Source organism: Carcharodon carcharias, chromosome 6 (assembly GCF_017639515.1).
Source record: "Carcharodon carcharias isolate sCarCar2 chromosome 6, sCarCar2.pri, whole genome shotgun sequence".
NCBI classification, from domain to species: domain Eukaryota; kingdom Metazoa; phylum Chordata; class Chondrichthyes; order Lamniformes; family Lamnidae; genus Carcharodon; species Carcharodon carcharias.
In genome coordinates this window covers 23,834,823-23,853,159 of record NC_054472.1, presented here as the reverse complement: position 1 = coordinate 23,853,159, position 18,337 = coordinate 23,834,823, and the positions used below count along the sequence as shown (strand labels likewise).

General features: G+C 44.6%; 1 protein-coding gene across 1 annotated transcript in view; it reads right to left on the bottom strand.

The window, feature by feature from the left end:
- The window catches only part of LOC121279341 (neurocalcin-delta), a 484,317-nt gene that overhangs the window by 20,304 nt on the left and 445,676 nt on the right, over positions 1-18,337 (bottom strand). The window contains exon 4 of the mRNA XM_041190507.1: positions 14,307-14,705. Coding sequence (XP_041046441.1) covers positions 14,307-14,684 — 378 coding nt within the window. The 5' untranslated portion in view covers positions 14,685-14,705. The remainder of the gene's footprint in view (positions 1-14,306; positions 14,706-18,337) is intronic.

Genomic DNA, 18,337 nt, shown 5'->3' with positions numbered 1-18,337 from the left:
AGTAAACGTTAGGGTGAAACCCTAGGTGGATTTAGGGGTGGTGGGAGTGGTAAACAATGAGAATTTTAGAGAGGTGAGAAACGTGGAACAATTGGTGACATTTTCAAAGGAGGAACAAGTTCTCAACCATTCATTTGATTGATTGCATTCTTGCTATGGTGATGCATCTTCCTCTTGCCCTCATTTCCACTTGAACCTAAAAAAGGCATAAACCCAGGGCTGGACTTTATGGAAGTGTCGGGGGGGTCTCGCCTGCTGGCTGGAGACCCAAGTTGCCTCTTCTGGGAAGGCCCACCAGTATTAAGTGCCACTCAGGCACTTAAGTAGGCACCAGCGGGCCTTCCCTGAGATCAAGGACCCTGGGGACAGCCCGCCTACTAAGAGCAGTTGGCTAATCAGAGGTGGCAGCTGTTTTGAATGGCAGTGCCACTCGGCGGGGGGCGGGGCCTTGGCTGCTGCCGGAATGACAACTACCAGAGGCCCAGGATCAAGGAGTGACCTAGGCCAAAGGTAAGTAATGGCGGGAGGAGTTTTGGGGTGGGGGTCATGGTGGGGGAGGGGTGCAGCAGGGTTGGCAGCAAGGTAAGAGCAGGTGGCTCTCAGCCAGAACACCACCACCACCCCACTTCTCGATGTCACATCCCTTGATCAGGCACTGAGTACCTTTGAATGAGGAACTCCCCCCAGGAGACGACTAGCAGACCTCACAGTTTTATCCATCGTGTACGCCACATGTTGACAGGCCAGATCACAGCTGGGTTAATACCAACAGTGGCAGGATGAAGCCCTTGAGTGGTCATTAATTGCCCGCTTAACGGCCTCAACTCGCAGCCGGGCGAGATGCCCGACCACGGGCCTACACCTCTAACTTGATTCAGGTGTTGGTGGGAAGGCAGGGGTGTTCAGGCCTGCCACCATCCTGCCCAATTAAATGCCCTTCCTGCCTCCAAACATGCCACAGAGAGGTCATAAAACTAACCCCCCCCGCCCCCCCCAGTGTTTCTGCCACAACGTAAACCTTGCACGGATTTCCTCTCATGCAATGATGTGAACAGCATTTTGTGCCAGGAAGCTGTGCAAAAACAAGGCTGCTTTGGAATTTCCCGCTTAGACTACTGGGGCACAATAATCAGGTTTTCGCCTCTCGCCAGATGTGGCCTCAACTCCACGCAAAAAACAATTTGAAACCCTATCGAAACATCTGTGCCCACAATTCCTCACCGAGTAAGAATCTAGCCGTACCACAGAATCCATACTTTTTATTTTCACCCATGTTTAAATAGGATAATCCACAGACAAAGGAGGAACTAAATAAAGCAAGAAATTACAGAACACGGAAAAATTTGGATCATGATATGGAAGCACTTACAGTTCAGTGTTTATACAACAGTCCTTCTGGGAAAGGAAATGGTTGGGCTTAACTGGGTACACAAGTTGCAAACTGAGTCTAGATCACTTCAATACATGCTGTCAACCCTTAAAGCAATATGGCCACTGTGATTTTGTACAGGCTATGTGATATTGGTGGTATGTTAACATCATGGTAGTTATTGTGCCTATTAGAACACATAGCCTTTATTTTAACTGCATTTCCACCGGAATAAAACATCAAAATTTATGGGAGGTAATAACATATTCTAAGAAGACAGCTTTCCCCAATATCTAACGTTGAGTTCTCTGAAGAGAATGTGCTTGGCTACAACCAGATGAGCTTCAAGGTTGAAGTAACAACTGCTACTCAGTATTTGATCCCAAGTACAGACCTGCTGCACGTGCAGACTAAGCAACTTTCTGAACCTTTGTATGTGTAATGGCGAGAGGGGTTTTGCGGGATGTGGGTCATGGGGAGAGGGGTGTAATGGGGTTGACAGCAAGGTCAAGGGGGCCAGCCAGAACCTCACTCCCTCTTCCTGATGTCATGCCCTTTGATCAGGCACCAAGTACCTTTGAACGAGGAACTCCTGCACCCGCAACACACACTCCACTCCCCCACCCCCACCCAACCCCCCACCCCCCAACCAGAAGACCACAAGCAGGCCTCAGAGTATACTGAGAGCGCCGAGGACTGAATATGGCATGTAAACAAAGTGTTCCAATACACAGCCAGGCTTCTCCTTTAAGGATCAGAATGATAAAACACTGCATGCCCCAAGAACTGAGCCAGCCCCGCAGAACAATCTGAATGGAAGATAGGGTAAGAATGAATGTGCCAGGTGAACCATGGCACTTGCTTGCTCCCATGGAGATGTAAAAAGAAATCAATATGGCAGAAAAAACTAGCCCAGAATGATAACATTTTTTGATATAACCAGTAAAGGGGGCAAAGGTGTCAGGAATAATGTCTTAGCCTTTTTAATCCTACATTTCCACATCGCTCAGCATTGAACAGGATTCTGACGGACAATTGGGAAGAATAACAGTCCTTTTCAAATATTCAACCTACTTCAGAACTACCTGCTCAGGTAAAATTTCTCTATTGCTGTGGTTTCTCCAGAAAAGCTGGCGGGAGTGGGAGGTTTTAATCATCTTAAGACATTTCAGTCCAACAGAATGACCTACTGGTGACCTGAACTGTTTCTAGAGGATGTTTGACAGTGAGGCCTAATGGGAATTGGACCTGGATTTTCAACCAGGAGAATCCAGAGTCATGCCATTTCCCAATGTCACGATCCTGCCCCCGGCCTGGCAGTGCCTGCCCACACCATTTTCAAGGCCGAGTGGCAGGGTTAGGCTGTCACCGGCCATAGCAGGCTGAAGGCGGGAATGGAGGCAGGAGGATGCTGGGGTGGGCAGGTTAGTAGGCCCACCTCCATTCATTTGAACATTGGCCTAGGTCTGTGAATGACTGTTAGGCTCAATCACTCACCCCCTCATATTTTTCATACCTCCTCTATACTTTCCCCTACCACCCCCATCCCACGGCCACCTTGCCCCCACCCAGTATCTACAATGGACTGAACTCATGAGCCCTATAATAACATTGGGAAGTCTTTGAGATGCTCATGAAAGTGCCAAATTAACAAGCAGCCATTCAAAAACTTCTTCAAAAAACTTTAATCCTTTTAGGAGCTCATAAAACTATCAAAACAAAGCTCATGGTAAATTTGACAACTGTATCAACAACACCTGCTGTACTCAATCCATTAGTGGGGCTTGGATCTCAGCCAAGCTTTCATAATTGAATTCCAAAACACAACTGTGTTAACAAAGCCTCTAGAGCTAAATACATTAAAGCCTTGGAGCAGTGGAGCAGAAGGCCATCTGTTGCACTGCTTCAGAGGCTGAACAGATGACTGGATTTACAGTCAAACAAAATATTAAATTACAGGGGGAAATTGACACATAAAAATCTGAATCTCAATACTCTTGAATACAGAAACTACCTTATTGACTTCTAAAGTAACCTAATGTATCTGAACACTTTTCTACTTTTACAATGATGGTCAATTAAATGACTACAACTTTTCTAAACAAAATCATATCATTAATCAATGTATTAAAACATATGTAACTGATCATGAACCATGACATTATGTCATGTGAAGCTGTCAACACCTTTTGAACTTACCTGTCAAAAGGTTCCTGATTCCAGTCTAGGAACTCACAGACTCCTCAGGGCCGCTGTGACCTATGTCTCCTACCAAATTAGGCACAACACCATGGAAATAATGCCCAGGAAGTGGGGGGGGGGGGGGGGGGGGGGGGGGGGGGGGTGGTAGCGGGAGGTGGGATGGGGTCTGGAGTGGTGGGGATCTAGAATTCCCAGCCTTGCAATGGAATAGACAAAAGCAGGATTGCCGAGTGTGGGCTCACTCCCCACACACTTAACCCGGGGCCATAAAAAATTCCCACACAATGGAAATGGGGGTGGGATTCCGAGAATTGGTCCTGCCCACCATTTTTAAATCCCGGCCGCCTCTGTTCCGGCATGAAAATCCGGCCCTTTATTTCAAATGAGATAGGCTGACCTGATTCAAGGCCTAATTCAATTGAGGAAAGCCGTCATCCTGAAACCAAAAAATAGAAGACTATATGGCCCATTACAATCAGAAAAGGCAGGATTTTGCCCACTGATTTAATATTCAATTAAAACTTGCCAACAAAGTTGCATAAGTGTTTAATTAGAACACCAGCACAGATTATTAGCTTATCTCCACAATCTGTGTTTGGACAGAGCCAAGGATATCATTGCATTGCATTCATCTGCCAATTTGGAATGCAAGGACTGGAAATTATTCTGACTGATCTGACACAAGTCTGGATCAGATTTATGAGTTCTCAGTTAAGCCACTATCCAAAGTACAATATGGAAGGAAAATCTGATGAATTATCTTTTGCCTTATTAAAACTGCATCTTCATAGATGGAGCAGCGTTGATAAGATCCACAGAGGAGTACATAACCATGACTCTCCCTCACCCTCCCAGCTGGGAAAGTCAGCAGGGTGGTAGGGGGCAGAACAAAAATTTAAAACAGCAAAAGAGATAAACACCAAGCCCCTTGGAGAAGGACAAAGTAAATAATCTACTCTACAAATAGGTCACATAGAGCTGACGTACTGAGCATCCCACTTCTAACGCTTTTATAATGCTCAGTATTTAACATGGGGGATTAAAACATCCGTCTGGAACAGACTATATAAATCTTCAGCCAATAATTGTATGCTTTGATCATGATCATAAAAGATAGAAGCAGGAGTAAGCCATTCAGCCCATTGAGCTGAATGCTCTGCCATTCAATAAGATCATGGAGGGTCTTATTGTGGCCTTAACTCTCTTTCTTGTCTGTCCCCCATAACCCTTGACTCCCTTGTCAATCATCGATCTGTCTTACTCAGCCTTGAATATATCCAATGACTCAACCTCCACTGCTCTCTGTGGAAGAGAATTCAAAGACTAATGACCCTCTGGGAAAAGAAATTCCTCCCCACCTCAGTCTTAAATGGGAGACACCTTATTTTTAAAATTATGCCCCCTAGTTCTAGATTCCCCCATGAGGGAAAACATCCTCTCAGCATCTACCCCGTCAGGCCCCCTCAGAACTTTATATGCTTTAATAAGATCACCTCTCGTTCTTTTAAACTCTTAATGAGTAAAGACCCAAGCTGCTCAGTCTTTCCTCATTAGAAATGCCTTCATCCCAGGAATCAGCCTAGTGAATTTTCTCTGAACAGTTCCCAATGCAAGTATATCCTTCCTTAAGGAGATCAAAACTGTGCACAGTGCTCCAGATGGGGTCGCACCAATGTCCTGTACAGTTGTAACAAGGCTTCCCTACTTTCATACTCAATCCCCCTTGCAATCAAGGCCAACATTCAATTCCCCTTTCTATCTCCTTGCTGTACCTGCACACTAACCTTTTGTGATACACTGCACTTCAATTAAAGGTCTGTCACTTAATATGACTCAGCAAATCTGTCTCCTAATCTGCCTAGAAGATTTTTTAAAAAACATCTTACTGCAATTTCTATGAAGTCTAAGCCAAATGGCAGTTTTACTAAAATCTTTATTAAGAAAAAGCATGAGCAAGCCTTGTTGTATCATGCTGTGCTGGTTACTCCGCCAACAACCCCCGCCATTGCACCGTCTACCACAGGGAAGGACAAATGCAGCCATGTTATGGGAACACCATCAACTCCAAGGACAGAAATTTTCGCCCTGTGTGAGGGCACCTGCCCAACCTGAACGGGAATGAGATAGTGCGCAATGGTGTCGGGCAAGCATCCTGACGTCATTGCGCAATCTCGTCATCTTTCGGTCAGCGGGCAAGCATGAAAGGCAGCAGCGCGCTCGCCGACAATTAAGAGACCTACTCATCAATGAATTAAATTGAATTTTTTGCTGCCCGTTTAACCTTACGGTTGGCGGGCAGGCAGGCGGCCTTTGCATTTTTGGCGAAACTTCAACCACGGGCGGGATGAAGTTTCGAACAGTGATAAAAGAGCAAAAATTTTTAAAACTAATTTTTAACATGTCCCTGCTCATGTGGCAGAGTCACATGGTTTCCTTACTTTTGAAATCTTTATTTTTAATGTTAGAAATCTTCAGCTCCCTGAGGAAGCGCTGAGGCTCTTAGCGCGCCTTTCACGCTGGTTGGCCGTTACTTGGCCAGCCAGTGTGAAATCGCAGTCAGCGCCCAATCGTGGACGGCGATCGGTTTTGCGGCCTCTCCTGGGCGCCCGCCCGCCCAACAAGGTCAAAATTCTGCCCCAAGTTCCTGTCCAAGCCACAGATGAGCATCCTGACTGGGGTTTCTATCACACTTCATTCACCATTACTCTGTCAATAACTTGGATTTCCCGATCTAACACTACTGTGGGAGCCGCGCCTGCCTAAGGTTTGCAGTGGTTCAAAAGATGGCCCACCACCATTTTCAGAGGAAAATTAAGGATGGGCAATAAATGCCGTCTTGCCAGCACTGCCCACAACTGAAATATGACTACTTTGAAAAAATAATACAAGTTGCATCATCCCCAAAGTTATGGCTGAGGTTCCATTTATGGGGAGGCAGTGGCGCAGGGGTAAAGTCACTGGAGTAGCGTTCAAGACAACTAGGCTAATGCTCTGGAGACATGGGTTCAAATCCCACCATGGCAGCTACAGGAATTTAGATTCAATTAACAAATCTGTAATTAAAAGCTAGTCTCTGTAATGGTGGCCATGAGACCATTGTCGATTGTCATAAAAACTCATCTGGCTCACTTTTAGAGAAGGAAATCTGCCACCCTTATCGGGTCTGGCCTCCATGTGATTCCAGACCCACAACAATGTGGTTGACTCTTAAATACCCTCTGAAATGGCCTAGCAAACCACTCAGTATCAAACTGCTACAGCAAGGTCAACAAGGAATGAAACCGGATGGACCACCCAGTATCGACCCAAGCACCGTAAACGACAATGGCACATCTAGCCCTGTCAATGTTGCAAAGTTTTCCTTACTAACATCTGGGGGCTTGTGCTAAAATTGGGAGAGCCATCCCAAGACTAGTCAAGCAACAGCCTGATATAGTCATACTCACCAAATCGTACCTTACAATGTCCCAGACACCACCATCACCATCCCTGGACATGTCCTGTCCAAACAGAGTTGCCCTCAGAGTCCTGAACATTGGCTCTAGATCCCATGAAGTCTCACGACATTCAGGGCAAACATGGGCAAGGCAACCTGCTGATTACCACCTATTGCACCCCCACTCCATGTAACCCCCACCCTCAGCTGATGAATCAGTGCTCCTCCATGTTAAACACCATTTGGAAGAAGCACCGACGATGGCAAGGGCACAGAATGTACTCTGGGTGGGGGACTTCAATGCCCATCACCAAGAGTGGCTTAGTTGCACCATTACTGACTGAGCTGGCCGAGTCCTAAGGACATGGCTGCTAGACAAGGTCTGTGGCAGGTGGTGAGGGAACCAACCAAAGGGAAAACCCTACTTGTCTTCATCCTCACCAACCTGCCTGCCGCAGATGCATCTATTCACTGCACAGTCCTTGTGGAGACAAAGTCCTGTCTTCACATTGAGGCTATCCTACATTGTGCTGTGTGATACTACCACTGTGCTAAATGAGATAGATTATTAAGAGACCTAGCAACTCAAAACTGGGCAACCATGAGACACTGTGGGTCATCAGCAGCAGCAACCACAATCCATAACCTAATCGCCCAGCATATCCCCCACTCTACCATTACCATCAACTTCTCCCAACCTTGGACTTGCCAGGAGCAGCACAAGACATACCCAAAAATGAGGTGCCAACCTGGTGCAGCTGCAACACAGGATTAACTGCATGCCAAACAGTGAAAGCAGCAAGTGATAGACAAAGCTAAGCGATCCCACAACCAACGAAGCAAATCCAAACTCTGCATTCCTACCACATCCAGTCATGAGTGGTGGTGGACAATTAATTGGAAGACGAGGCTGCACAAACATCCCCATCCTCAATGATGAGGGAACCCAGCACATCAGTGCAAAAGACAAGGCATTTAACAGAAGTGTTGAGTGGATGATCCTTCTTGGCCTCCCCCTGAGGTCCCCAGCATCACAGATGCCAGTCCTCAGCCAATTCGATTTACTCCACATGATATCAAGGCCAGAATATTTTCGTTGGCGTGCTGGGGAGGGCCTGACATGCCGAATTGCAAAATGACACACGATGATGTTGGGCGTGCATCCCGATGTCTTCGAACGGCATTTAGATATTTCATTCGGTAGGTCCACGCCAGCGGCTGTGTACCCGCCGAACTGGCAAAGGCCTATTAAGGCCATTAGGAAAGTCTAATTAACCACGCTGCCTGTCCAACCTTAAGGCTGGCAGGCAGGCAAAGAGCCCAAGTGGCCTTCGTATTTTTCAGGAAACCTCATTCACGGGTGGGATGAGGTGTCCTGAAAGTTTAATTAAATAATTAAATAAAATTTGCAAAATGCACAAACATGTCCCAGCTCATGAGACACTGTCACATGAGGGGACATGTTTAAATAATTTTTCAGGTCATTTATTAAAAATTTGTACTATCAACTTAGTCTCTCTGAGGCACTCCATTCCTCAGGGAGATTCCTGCACACTTGAGCGTGCATGCACGAAAGAGCACAGGCCCTGACTCTCCCTCCTACCCCCATCCGCACAGGTACCGGCCATGCGTCACACTGGGCGGGCCTTAATTGGCCCACCCAAGTTAAATTGCAGCACCCAGCCGATCGTGGGCGGCGATCGTCTCCGCGCCCGCCCCCGCCTGCTCTCGCCGACACAGGTAAACTCTTGCCCCAAGAAATAGCTGAAGGCAATGGATACTGCAAAGGCTATGGGCCCTGACAACATTCCAGCAATAGTACTGAAGACTTGTAGACCAGAATTAATCACACCCCTAGCCAAGCTGTTCCAGTACAGCTACAACAGTGGCAACTACCCGGCAATGTGGAAAATTGCCCAGGTATGTCCTGTCCACAAAAAGCAGGACAAATTTAACCCAACCAATTACCACCCCATCAGTCTACTCTCAATCATCAGTAAAGTGATGCAAGGGTTCATCAACAGTGCCATAAAACGGCACTTACTCAGCAATAACCTGTTCACGGATTTCACCAGGGCCACTCAGCTTCTGACTTCATTACAGCCTTGGCCCAAGCATGGGCATCAGAGCTGAATTCAAGAGGTGACGTGAGAGTGACTGCCTTTGACATCAAAGGAGCATTTGACCGAGTGTGGCATCAAGGAGCCCTTGCACAACTGGAGTCAATGGGAATCAGGGGAAAACACTGCACTGGTTGGAGTCATACCTAGCACAAAGGAAGATGGTTGTGTTTGTTGGAGGCCAATCATCTCGGTCCTGGGACATCACTACAGCAGTTTGTCAGGGTAGTGTCCTAGGCCCAACCTTCTTCAGCTGCATCATCAATGACCTTCCTTCCATCATAAGGTCAGAAGTGGGGATGTTCGCTGATAATTGCACTATGTTCAGCATCATTCACGACTCCTCAGCAGTCCATGTCCAAATGCAGCAAGAACCAGGCAATATCCAGGCTGGGGCTGATAAGTGGCATGTAACATTCATGTAACACAAATGCCTGGCAATGACCATCTCCAACAAGACAGAATTTAACCATCTCCCCTTAACATTCACTGACATCCCCATTATCAACATACAATCATTGACCAGAAACTGAAAAGGACTAGCTGTATAACTACTGATTAACGACAGATTAGAGGCTGGGAATTCTGCAGTGAGTAACTCACCTCCTGACTCTCCAAAACCTGTCCACCATCTACAAGGCACAAGTCAGGGTATGATGGAATACTCTCCAATAGTCTGGATGAATGTGACTCCTACAACACTCAAGCAGCTCAAAATTATCCAGGACAAAGCAGCCTGCTTGATTTGGCACCCCTTCCACCACCTGCAACATTCACTCCCTCCTCCACCAACATACAGTAGCAGCAGTGTGTACCATCTAAAAGATGCACTGCAACAACTCAGCAAGGTTCCTTCAACAGCACCTTCCAAACCCGTGACAAGGGCAGCAGAGCATGGGAGCACCACCACCTGCAAGTTCCCCTCTAAGCCATGCACCATCCTGACTTGGAAATATATCGGTTTCCTTCAGTGTCATTGGCTCAAAATCCTGGAACTCCCTAACAGTGCTGTGGGTGTACCTACATCAGATGGACTGCAGTGGTTCAAGAAGGCAGTTGACCACCACCATCTTCTCAAGGGTAATTAGGGATGGGCAATCAAAGCTGGCCTAGCCAGCGACACCCACATCTCATGAAAGAATTTTTAAAAATAGGTCATCTAGGCAATTCAAATTCAATGGCTTGAACTGTAGGTGAAAAATTATCACCAGGAATTTTCTCAGGACTTCTTCACCACTGTGACCTTAGTGATTGTAACAATTTACACCAAAGGAAATTCCTTGTTCTACAGAAGGAAATTCCTTGTCAATGACACTTTGTTGGTCTTTACAAATGTAAAGGTTGGGGCTGTTTTTCCTGTATTAGAGGAAACACCAAGCTCCTCTCCGATCATTAATTTTGAAATTTGTAAAAAGAAACTCTCAATTTTCACATCAAGTTTCCACAGGAGTTGCTTGTCCACTGTAATTGTAACAAAAGATTGGCAAAAATCCCGCAGAAATGGCATAAGTGCAGGTTCACATTATTTCTCTGGGGTTTCTGCCAAGTTACAGTGAACAATCAGGAAGAACCCAGAGAAATTCTACTCCCTGATGCTCAACAGAGTCATGAGCCTCTATACAAACCACCGCACATGGGCAGGTGACAATTAACGTGTAAACACTTGACCCACTTTCCCAACATGCTACCTTTTGTTTATAGTGGTGGATAATTGGCATCCAAGCCTCTTGCCATGAAGAGGTGGCACACTTCATTAATGATTGTAGTAACTGTAGCTTTAAGGAATGTAGTGACTGTAGCTTTAAAACATGTTGTACTGTGTAGTATCACCTTAGGGGTGGAGTTTGTGCTTGATGGAAGCATGTAACGGCTGCTGAAGTCCTGTAAATAAAGTTCTTTGTGAAACCTGTCTGGAAAATCAAGTCCATAACAATAATATTTAAAATCCAGCTGCCAGAATAGAATTGGGAGCTGAATTTAAAACTGACTGCTGCTGTACAAGGTTCCTAGGCATTGGGAAACCTGGCAGTGAAAGGGATGGGCAAGCTGACAGCTCCTGAAGATAAATGACCTTACCAGCATTGCTTGTGGGCCTGAAGGATTGGAGTGCTCCACCCAGTTCCTCTGCCTCATCCAAGCCCAGTCATCAGTCTCCCCATATCCCCAGTCTTCCCAATTGCTGACACGTGTCCCCAGCCCTCCCATGATCACACCTATCTCCTCCCTCCTGTTTGTGTTCCTCTTCCACCTCCTGACCGTGGCATCTTGCCACAGTCCTAATCGGCAGGGATTGCCCCCAAGGGTCATGACCTGCGGACTGTTGCTGTTGCTGCTGATGTTCCCTCCTGCTCACAGGCAAGGTTGCCCATTCGGCTGCATTAGGCAGGAAACAGAACAAAAACAAGCAAATTGGACCTGGCTATTAAGAATGGCCTCGCCCACCTGCTGTAAATATTGGGGCTATGAAGTCAGTAGTGGGGAACTTGAACATATATCTACCTCTACCATGCAGTGAGGGTGTAGCATAGGCCATCTATAGAATGAAGTTCCATGGGTTCGGCCCTTAAAATGTGCCTCAGCTTGAACCTCAAAAGCAGCCCCTCACCGCCAACCACCTCCCCGCGCCCCCCCCCCCACCCGCCCCCACCACCAACACCCCACCCCCCCCACTCCCAACCCCCTGCACCAACAAAAGTAATGGTGTAATATTTAATTTTATTTTACACACTGTGGGTATATCACCAGGTGGAAAATGGGTTTCAGTGAATCGACTGTTTGTTTTACACTCTGCCTAATTCTCTTTCCTGAAGAAAATCTTGGCATTTGTACAACAGGCGGTGAATTCATTATTGCCCATTTTCCACCCAGTAATAAAAATTAAATTAACCCCCCCCACCACCCCTAGTCTTCCTCGCATCCTGTTTTGTCACCTGTGCCTTTGCTACATTTTCTGGTTATTATTCATTAATTCTACAAACATATTTCGGCCTAGACAATGTGCTCCAAAGCCAAACTGAAACCTTAACTCAAGAGATTAGGGTCCAACCTACTGAAGCAAGCAGATACCTGCCAACTGAAGTCAGGCCATATCCTGTCATTTTATTCCATTTCTCTTACCCAGTTTCAGTTTGCTGTCAGTCTCGGAATGCTGACTTCAGTACTCAAACAAATGGAAGTTCATGATGTCCTCTAAAGATACCAGTTTGTGAATTTTAGGAGTTTTCTGGTGTCCTGAAAACTCTATCTATTTTACTTCTCTCTCATTATTTCACAGCAATGACTGGGAGGTTGTTTTTTTTTAATCAGTTAATGTTCCCGAAGTAACCAATGAAATCCTTTTTTTTTTACATCAAAGTTTGATTGTATTAAGCAGATTTTATTTTTTAGACATATTTGAATAAGAGCCTACAACAATACTTTTACCATTATCTGTCAGTGAGATAGATGTGGGTTATATTTATGCATTTACATTAGTAATAGCTCACCCCCCAACAAGATGATTCTTTGAATTCCTGCAGGGGTTCTCCTACTTACCCACCGCAATTTGGGAACCCTGGAAAAACATTCCCCCCAGTACACTTTCTCAAGTTTCCATCGCTCTTCGACCAGTTACTGCAGGCAATCAGGCACACCTCCACAGGAATCAAAGACCCAATGAACTCATTGGAACAACTGTATGAACTATGCCTTCCAGGTTTAATCATATGTTGAATGGTGAAAAAAGATTAGCAACTATAGGTGGTACACAATGGCCTAAAGAGCGAATGAGAAGAAAACATGATGACATATATTCTGTTCTCCTTCCTTCACACCATCAATACCATCGTGGTAATTCTGTGCCATCCTAGCGTGAGATCTAAAGTGAAGTCCTCAGATTGCCATATTCACTTTGCACACCGGTTTTCAGTGGTTTGAGACTACTGATCCCAGACTGGTGGCTGTAGCGAGCCTATTGGCCACAGCCTAATACAAGATGCTTCTTCATATTGCCCATGGTTCACTGACTTCATTTGACAATATTATTTGAATCAAAATGCAACAGTTTGCATCATGGAAACGTGACCTGATGGTTGTCACTGGAGTCCTTTGTTGCTTCATTTTTGAAATTGTTGACTCTCATAACTACTGCTTCCCCCTTTAATTTAATGTTACCATGGCACTAATGATAAAAACAACACTGCAGATAAATCGAGAGTGGAAACAGAGGGAGTATTTGTACCATGCCTGAAACTTCTGCTCCGTGACATCTATGCAAAGGCTTATCCTCTCACGGGCAAATTAATTTCGAAGCAGTTCACCAATGCTGACACACAGGGTCATCGGGAGGGCGCTGTGGGTGGACCTGGGAGCAGCCAGGAAACGGGCCGCTGTGCGTGATCGCTAACCCCACCCCCCCCCCCGCCACGATTTCACGCTGGCTCGCCAATTAACAGCCAGCCAGCATGAAAGGTGCGCTGAAAAGCCCAGCGTCACCTGGTCAGGGCGGGAAGAGGGTGAGCGCTGACGTCAGCGCGGGCGCTGGGGGTGTGCGCAGTGAGAGCTCCCTGAGGGCAGAGAGCAGCCTCAGGGAGCTGATGAATTTTAAACCCAAAAATAAACATCACGAAATTGCGGAAAAAATTTCCACCCATAAGAATCGTTCTCCTAACCATATTGATGATTAAAAATTCTGCCCAAACATTTTTATTTTTTTAAAATTAATATTGGAAACCTCACCCTTGGATGTGGTTTCCTCAAAAGCTCCAAAGGCCGCCTAGCCAATTCGCCCACCCGCCAACCGTAACGTTAGCAAGGCAGCGATAAATCCCAGTTAATGGCTACGGTAATGGGCCTTAATGGATCTCTTAATTGTTGGCGGGCGCGCTGCCAACTTTCACAGCGCCCGCCGACCGAAATATCTCATGAGTGCGTGATGGCATCGGGACTCACGCCCGACGTCGGGCGTGCGCCCACATGCCGAGCGAAAAATCCTGCCCACAATCTTAACTCAGCAAGAAATGCACACCTTTCAATTATTTAGAGCACAAAAATGTGGGTATTTTAAGCTCATCGGGTTTAAACCCAGCTTTTCACCATAATTGGGGATAAAGAACACAAGAAAACCAAAATGAATCCAAATCATCAAAAGTTTTAAGTATATATTATAATATATAATAAATTTAAAGCATTGAAGGGTTACCTGAACAATCTCTAACATTTCTGACTTGCTGATATATCCATTTCCATCTAGATCATACATGCTGAATGCCCACTTTAGCTTCTGCTCCAGTTTGCCTCTCGATGTAACACTTAGTGCAATGATAAACTCCCGGAAATCTATTGTCCCATCTCCGTTGGCATCAAAAGTGCGAAAAACATGCTCGGCAAATTTGGAAGCATCCCCGTAGGGAAAGAAGTTCCCGTAAATTTTCTTGAATTCTTCCATTGATAAATTTCCACTGGGACAATCCCTGAGGAAGCCCTTGTACCACTCTTGGATCTCATGCTCCGTGAAGTCTGTGCTGTCCAGCAAATCCTGCATCACCTCAGGCCGTAGCTTGCTGTTTTGCTTCCCCATCTTGAACTTGAAGGCCCTCAGCTGCAGAACAATTCCAAAAAAACATTGTTTTAAGCCAGAGTTGGAAGCCAATCTAATCTGCCAAGGAAAATGATATTCCTCACTAGTAACTGCATGATGTCATAGATTAAAAAAAATGTAATGAGAAACACACTAGGAATAGAAACAGAAAATATTCAAAATAAACAGTGGGTCAGTCAACAACTGAAAGATGAAAGTAAGTTAATATCCTGGTTGGAATCCATGATAAGAACTCTCTCAAATAAAGATTGCAAGTATTACCAAGAAGAGTTCTTTCATGATCACTTCAGAACGGATGTCTTGCTAGATGGTGAAGAGATGCTGTATTAATGAGATAGATTTGTTAAATCTCTTACATGCTATATTTGGCAAGTGAGCACAACCAGAAGAAAGTTCATCATTATTGTCACAGCACAATTCAACACACACGATGTAATGATCTATTCCAATACAGTTTATGTCACCATATAACTCAGGAGAAGTTTTTTTTAAATTGTCACTTTTTTTTTTACAGAGGTGTTTAAAAGGCATTCATTATTAACGTCTTTGGCTATCCTCTTGGCTGATTAATACTGCAAAATTATCAAAAAACAATGTAATAATTCTGAGTAATTTTAATCCTCATCCCGACTGAGACAATCAAATTGGCAAGTGTGGTCCTGAAGATGAGTTTATAGAACGTTTTTCTGACAGTTTCCTGGATCAATTCATTGTAGAGCCAACAAGGGATAAGGCTATCTTAGATCTAGTATTGTGTAATGAAGCAGGGTTAATTAGCAGTAACATAAGAAAAGATCCAATGGGAAATAGTGATCATAATACCATTGAATTTCATGTTTAGTTTCAAAGTGACATACTCCAACAAGAATCTTAAACTTAAACAAAGCCAATTACATAGTATGAGGGGAAAATTGGCTAAGGTTAATTGGGAAAATAGACTAAAAGGTATGACAGTAAATCAACAGTGAGAAACATTTAAAGGAACAATTCAACATTATTAACAAAAATATATCTGTTAAACAAAAACTCAGCAACAAAGACCCATCCATGGCTCACTCAGGAAATTAAGCATTGTAATAGATCAAAAGCAGAGGGTATAATGCTGCAAAGAACAATAGCACATCTGAGGATTGCGAGTGTTTCACAAACCAGCAAAGGACTACAAAAAATTTAATAAAAAGGGAAAAAAGTAAAATGAGAAGCCAGAAATATGAAAACAGATTGTAAGAGCTATTATAAGCATATAGAAAGTAAGAGAGTGGCTAAAGTTGGTCCCTTAGAAACAGAGACAGGAGAAATTATCATGGGGAATGAGGAGATGGCAGATTCATTGAACAAATATTTTGTAGTCTTCACAGTAGAAGGCACAAGTTGCATACCAGGAATAGAGGGTAACCTAGGGGCTAAAAAGAGTGAGGAAATAAAGGCAATTCATATCAGCAGAGAAAAAGTACTGAAGAAACTGAGGGGACTAAAATCTAACAAACTCCTGGCGCCTCATAGTCTACAGCCTAGGGTTCTAAAAGAGATGGATGTAGAGAAAATAGCTATGATTTTCCAAAATTCCTTAGATTTGGTAAAGGGCCCATCAGGTTGAAAGTTGGCAAATATAGCACCACTTTTCAAGAAAGAAAGGTGAGAGAAGACAGAGAACTACAGACCAGTTAGCCTAATATCAGTTGTTGGAAAAATGCTATAATCTATTATTAAGAAAGTCTTAACAATGTACTTTGAAAAGTATAGTATACTATCACATGATCCAGGATATCTGCCACAAAGGAGAGCTGCTCCATCATGGTGAAAATGGCAGAGATGCCCAAAAATCATAAGTTCTGCCCCCAAAACATGGCACTTCCCATTTTCACAGAGCAGGGTTTGCGTTTTGCACATGCATGGTTCACAGAGGCAGCTGGTCATTCAAATCATCAGCTGCCTCCACTGAAGTTGGATTTTTGTATCCCAGGAGGGTGAAACCTGAAGAGTGAAGAGTAGGATAACCAGGCTAGCCCTTTGGAGAGGTGAGGTACCACTTAGGATCTGGTCCCAGAACACCTTTGGGGAATTCAGGTGATCTTTGGGAGAGGTAAGGTGCCCTCTGAGGGAGGGCATGTCCCGTTTGGGGAAGGGAAGATGAACTTTGGAATTGTTAAAGTTAGGCATGAATGTGCGTATAAAGTATATAAACACATTAACTGTCAAGCACACTGGGACTGTCAACAGACCTGTCAAAATCAACTGTCAAAACTGTGAAGACCACCCAACAAGAGGACATATCAAAAGTGTCAAGAGGATGGGTCAAAAACACCTGTCAAAGAGAGCTATTAAGCTAGCAAGGTATTTAAAATTCCTGCCCCTTAAATATTTGAAAAAAATGCCTGGAGTGTTAAAAAGAAATCATTGCTTGCTATTTCACACTGTCTGTTGACATAAGCCTGAGGGTGTCCATCACTGGATTACTGCTGCATGGTTGATTTTACAAACATCCATTAGCACAGTGGGGTGCCTACCATTTCACAATTTGTTTGACAGCTGTAAGTGTTTATAGACTCTTACATGTGGATCTATGAATTCCCATGCTTGTTGTTATAATGGATTGTACACTTAAATGAAATGTTTGCTGTTATAAGGCCTTATGTAGTTGAAGGAATGCAAATGTAATAAATGCTTTTTATGAGAGAGAGTGCTTTTTCAATATATTGAAGTCTGCAATAGACATTTTCAACTTTATGGAGCTTTGTTTTATCTCATCTCTGCATGCATCCTGAGGTCTGCCCAGGGTAGATACTGGGTGAGTTGGCACTAAATATAATCGCAAAGGGTGGTGAGTGGAGGGCGTGGGTTGGCATGAGTTGGTGCTAAGTTGGCATGGTTCAATAAAGGGCCATGGGGGTGGACACAGGGGCATATGTTGGCATGGAGGGTATGAGAGCCGTGGTGGTGGATACAGGACATCAAGTGGAATGGGTTGGCAAGGATGGGCCATAGGGACTGTGGGCGGGGGAATGAGGTAGTGCAAGGGGCAAGAGCTAGAGGGATACTTTATGTTCTATTCTTTTTAAGAAAATTCTTTGACACAGTGCTGGAGCCCCATGCAAGCCTTCCAACCAGCCCCCCTCCACACCCTGCATCCTTCTCACTACTTCAAGGTCGCCCACCCCAACTTCTAAAACAGCCAATATTCTAAATAGCCTTGCTCTTCTGAGCTGAAAATCTGACATGTGGACAGTCATTTTTAAAAGTTGGGATCACGGAGCCAGGAATTCTCCCAGCTCTGTGCATCCAACTCTTGGATGAAAACGCAGTCCATAGTTTTACAAAATGGAAACCCTTTTTAACAAATTTATTAGAGTTTTTTTGAGGATGTAACTAGTAGTGGGGAAACCAGTAGATGTAGATGAAGGGAAACCAGTAGATGCAGTATACCTAGATTTAGAAAAGACATTTGATAAGGTGCCACACAAAAGGTTAATAGGCAAAATAAGAGCCCATGAAGTTGGGGGTAATGTATCAGAATGGATAGTGGTTTAGTTAATGAACAGGAGGCAAGGAGTGGGCATAAACAGGGCATTTTCAAAGTGACTTGATTAGTGGAATGCCGCAAGGATCAGTGTTGGGGCCTGAGCTATTTACAA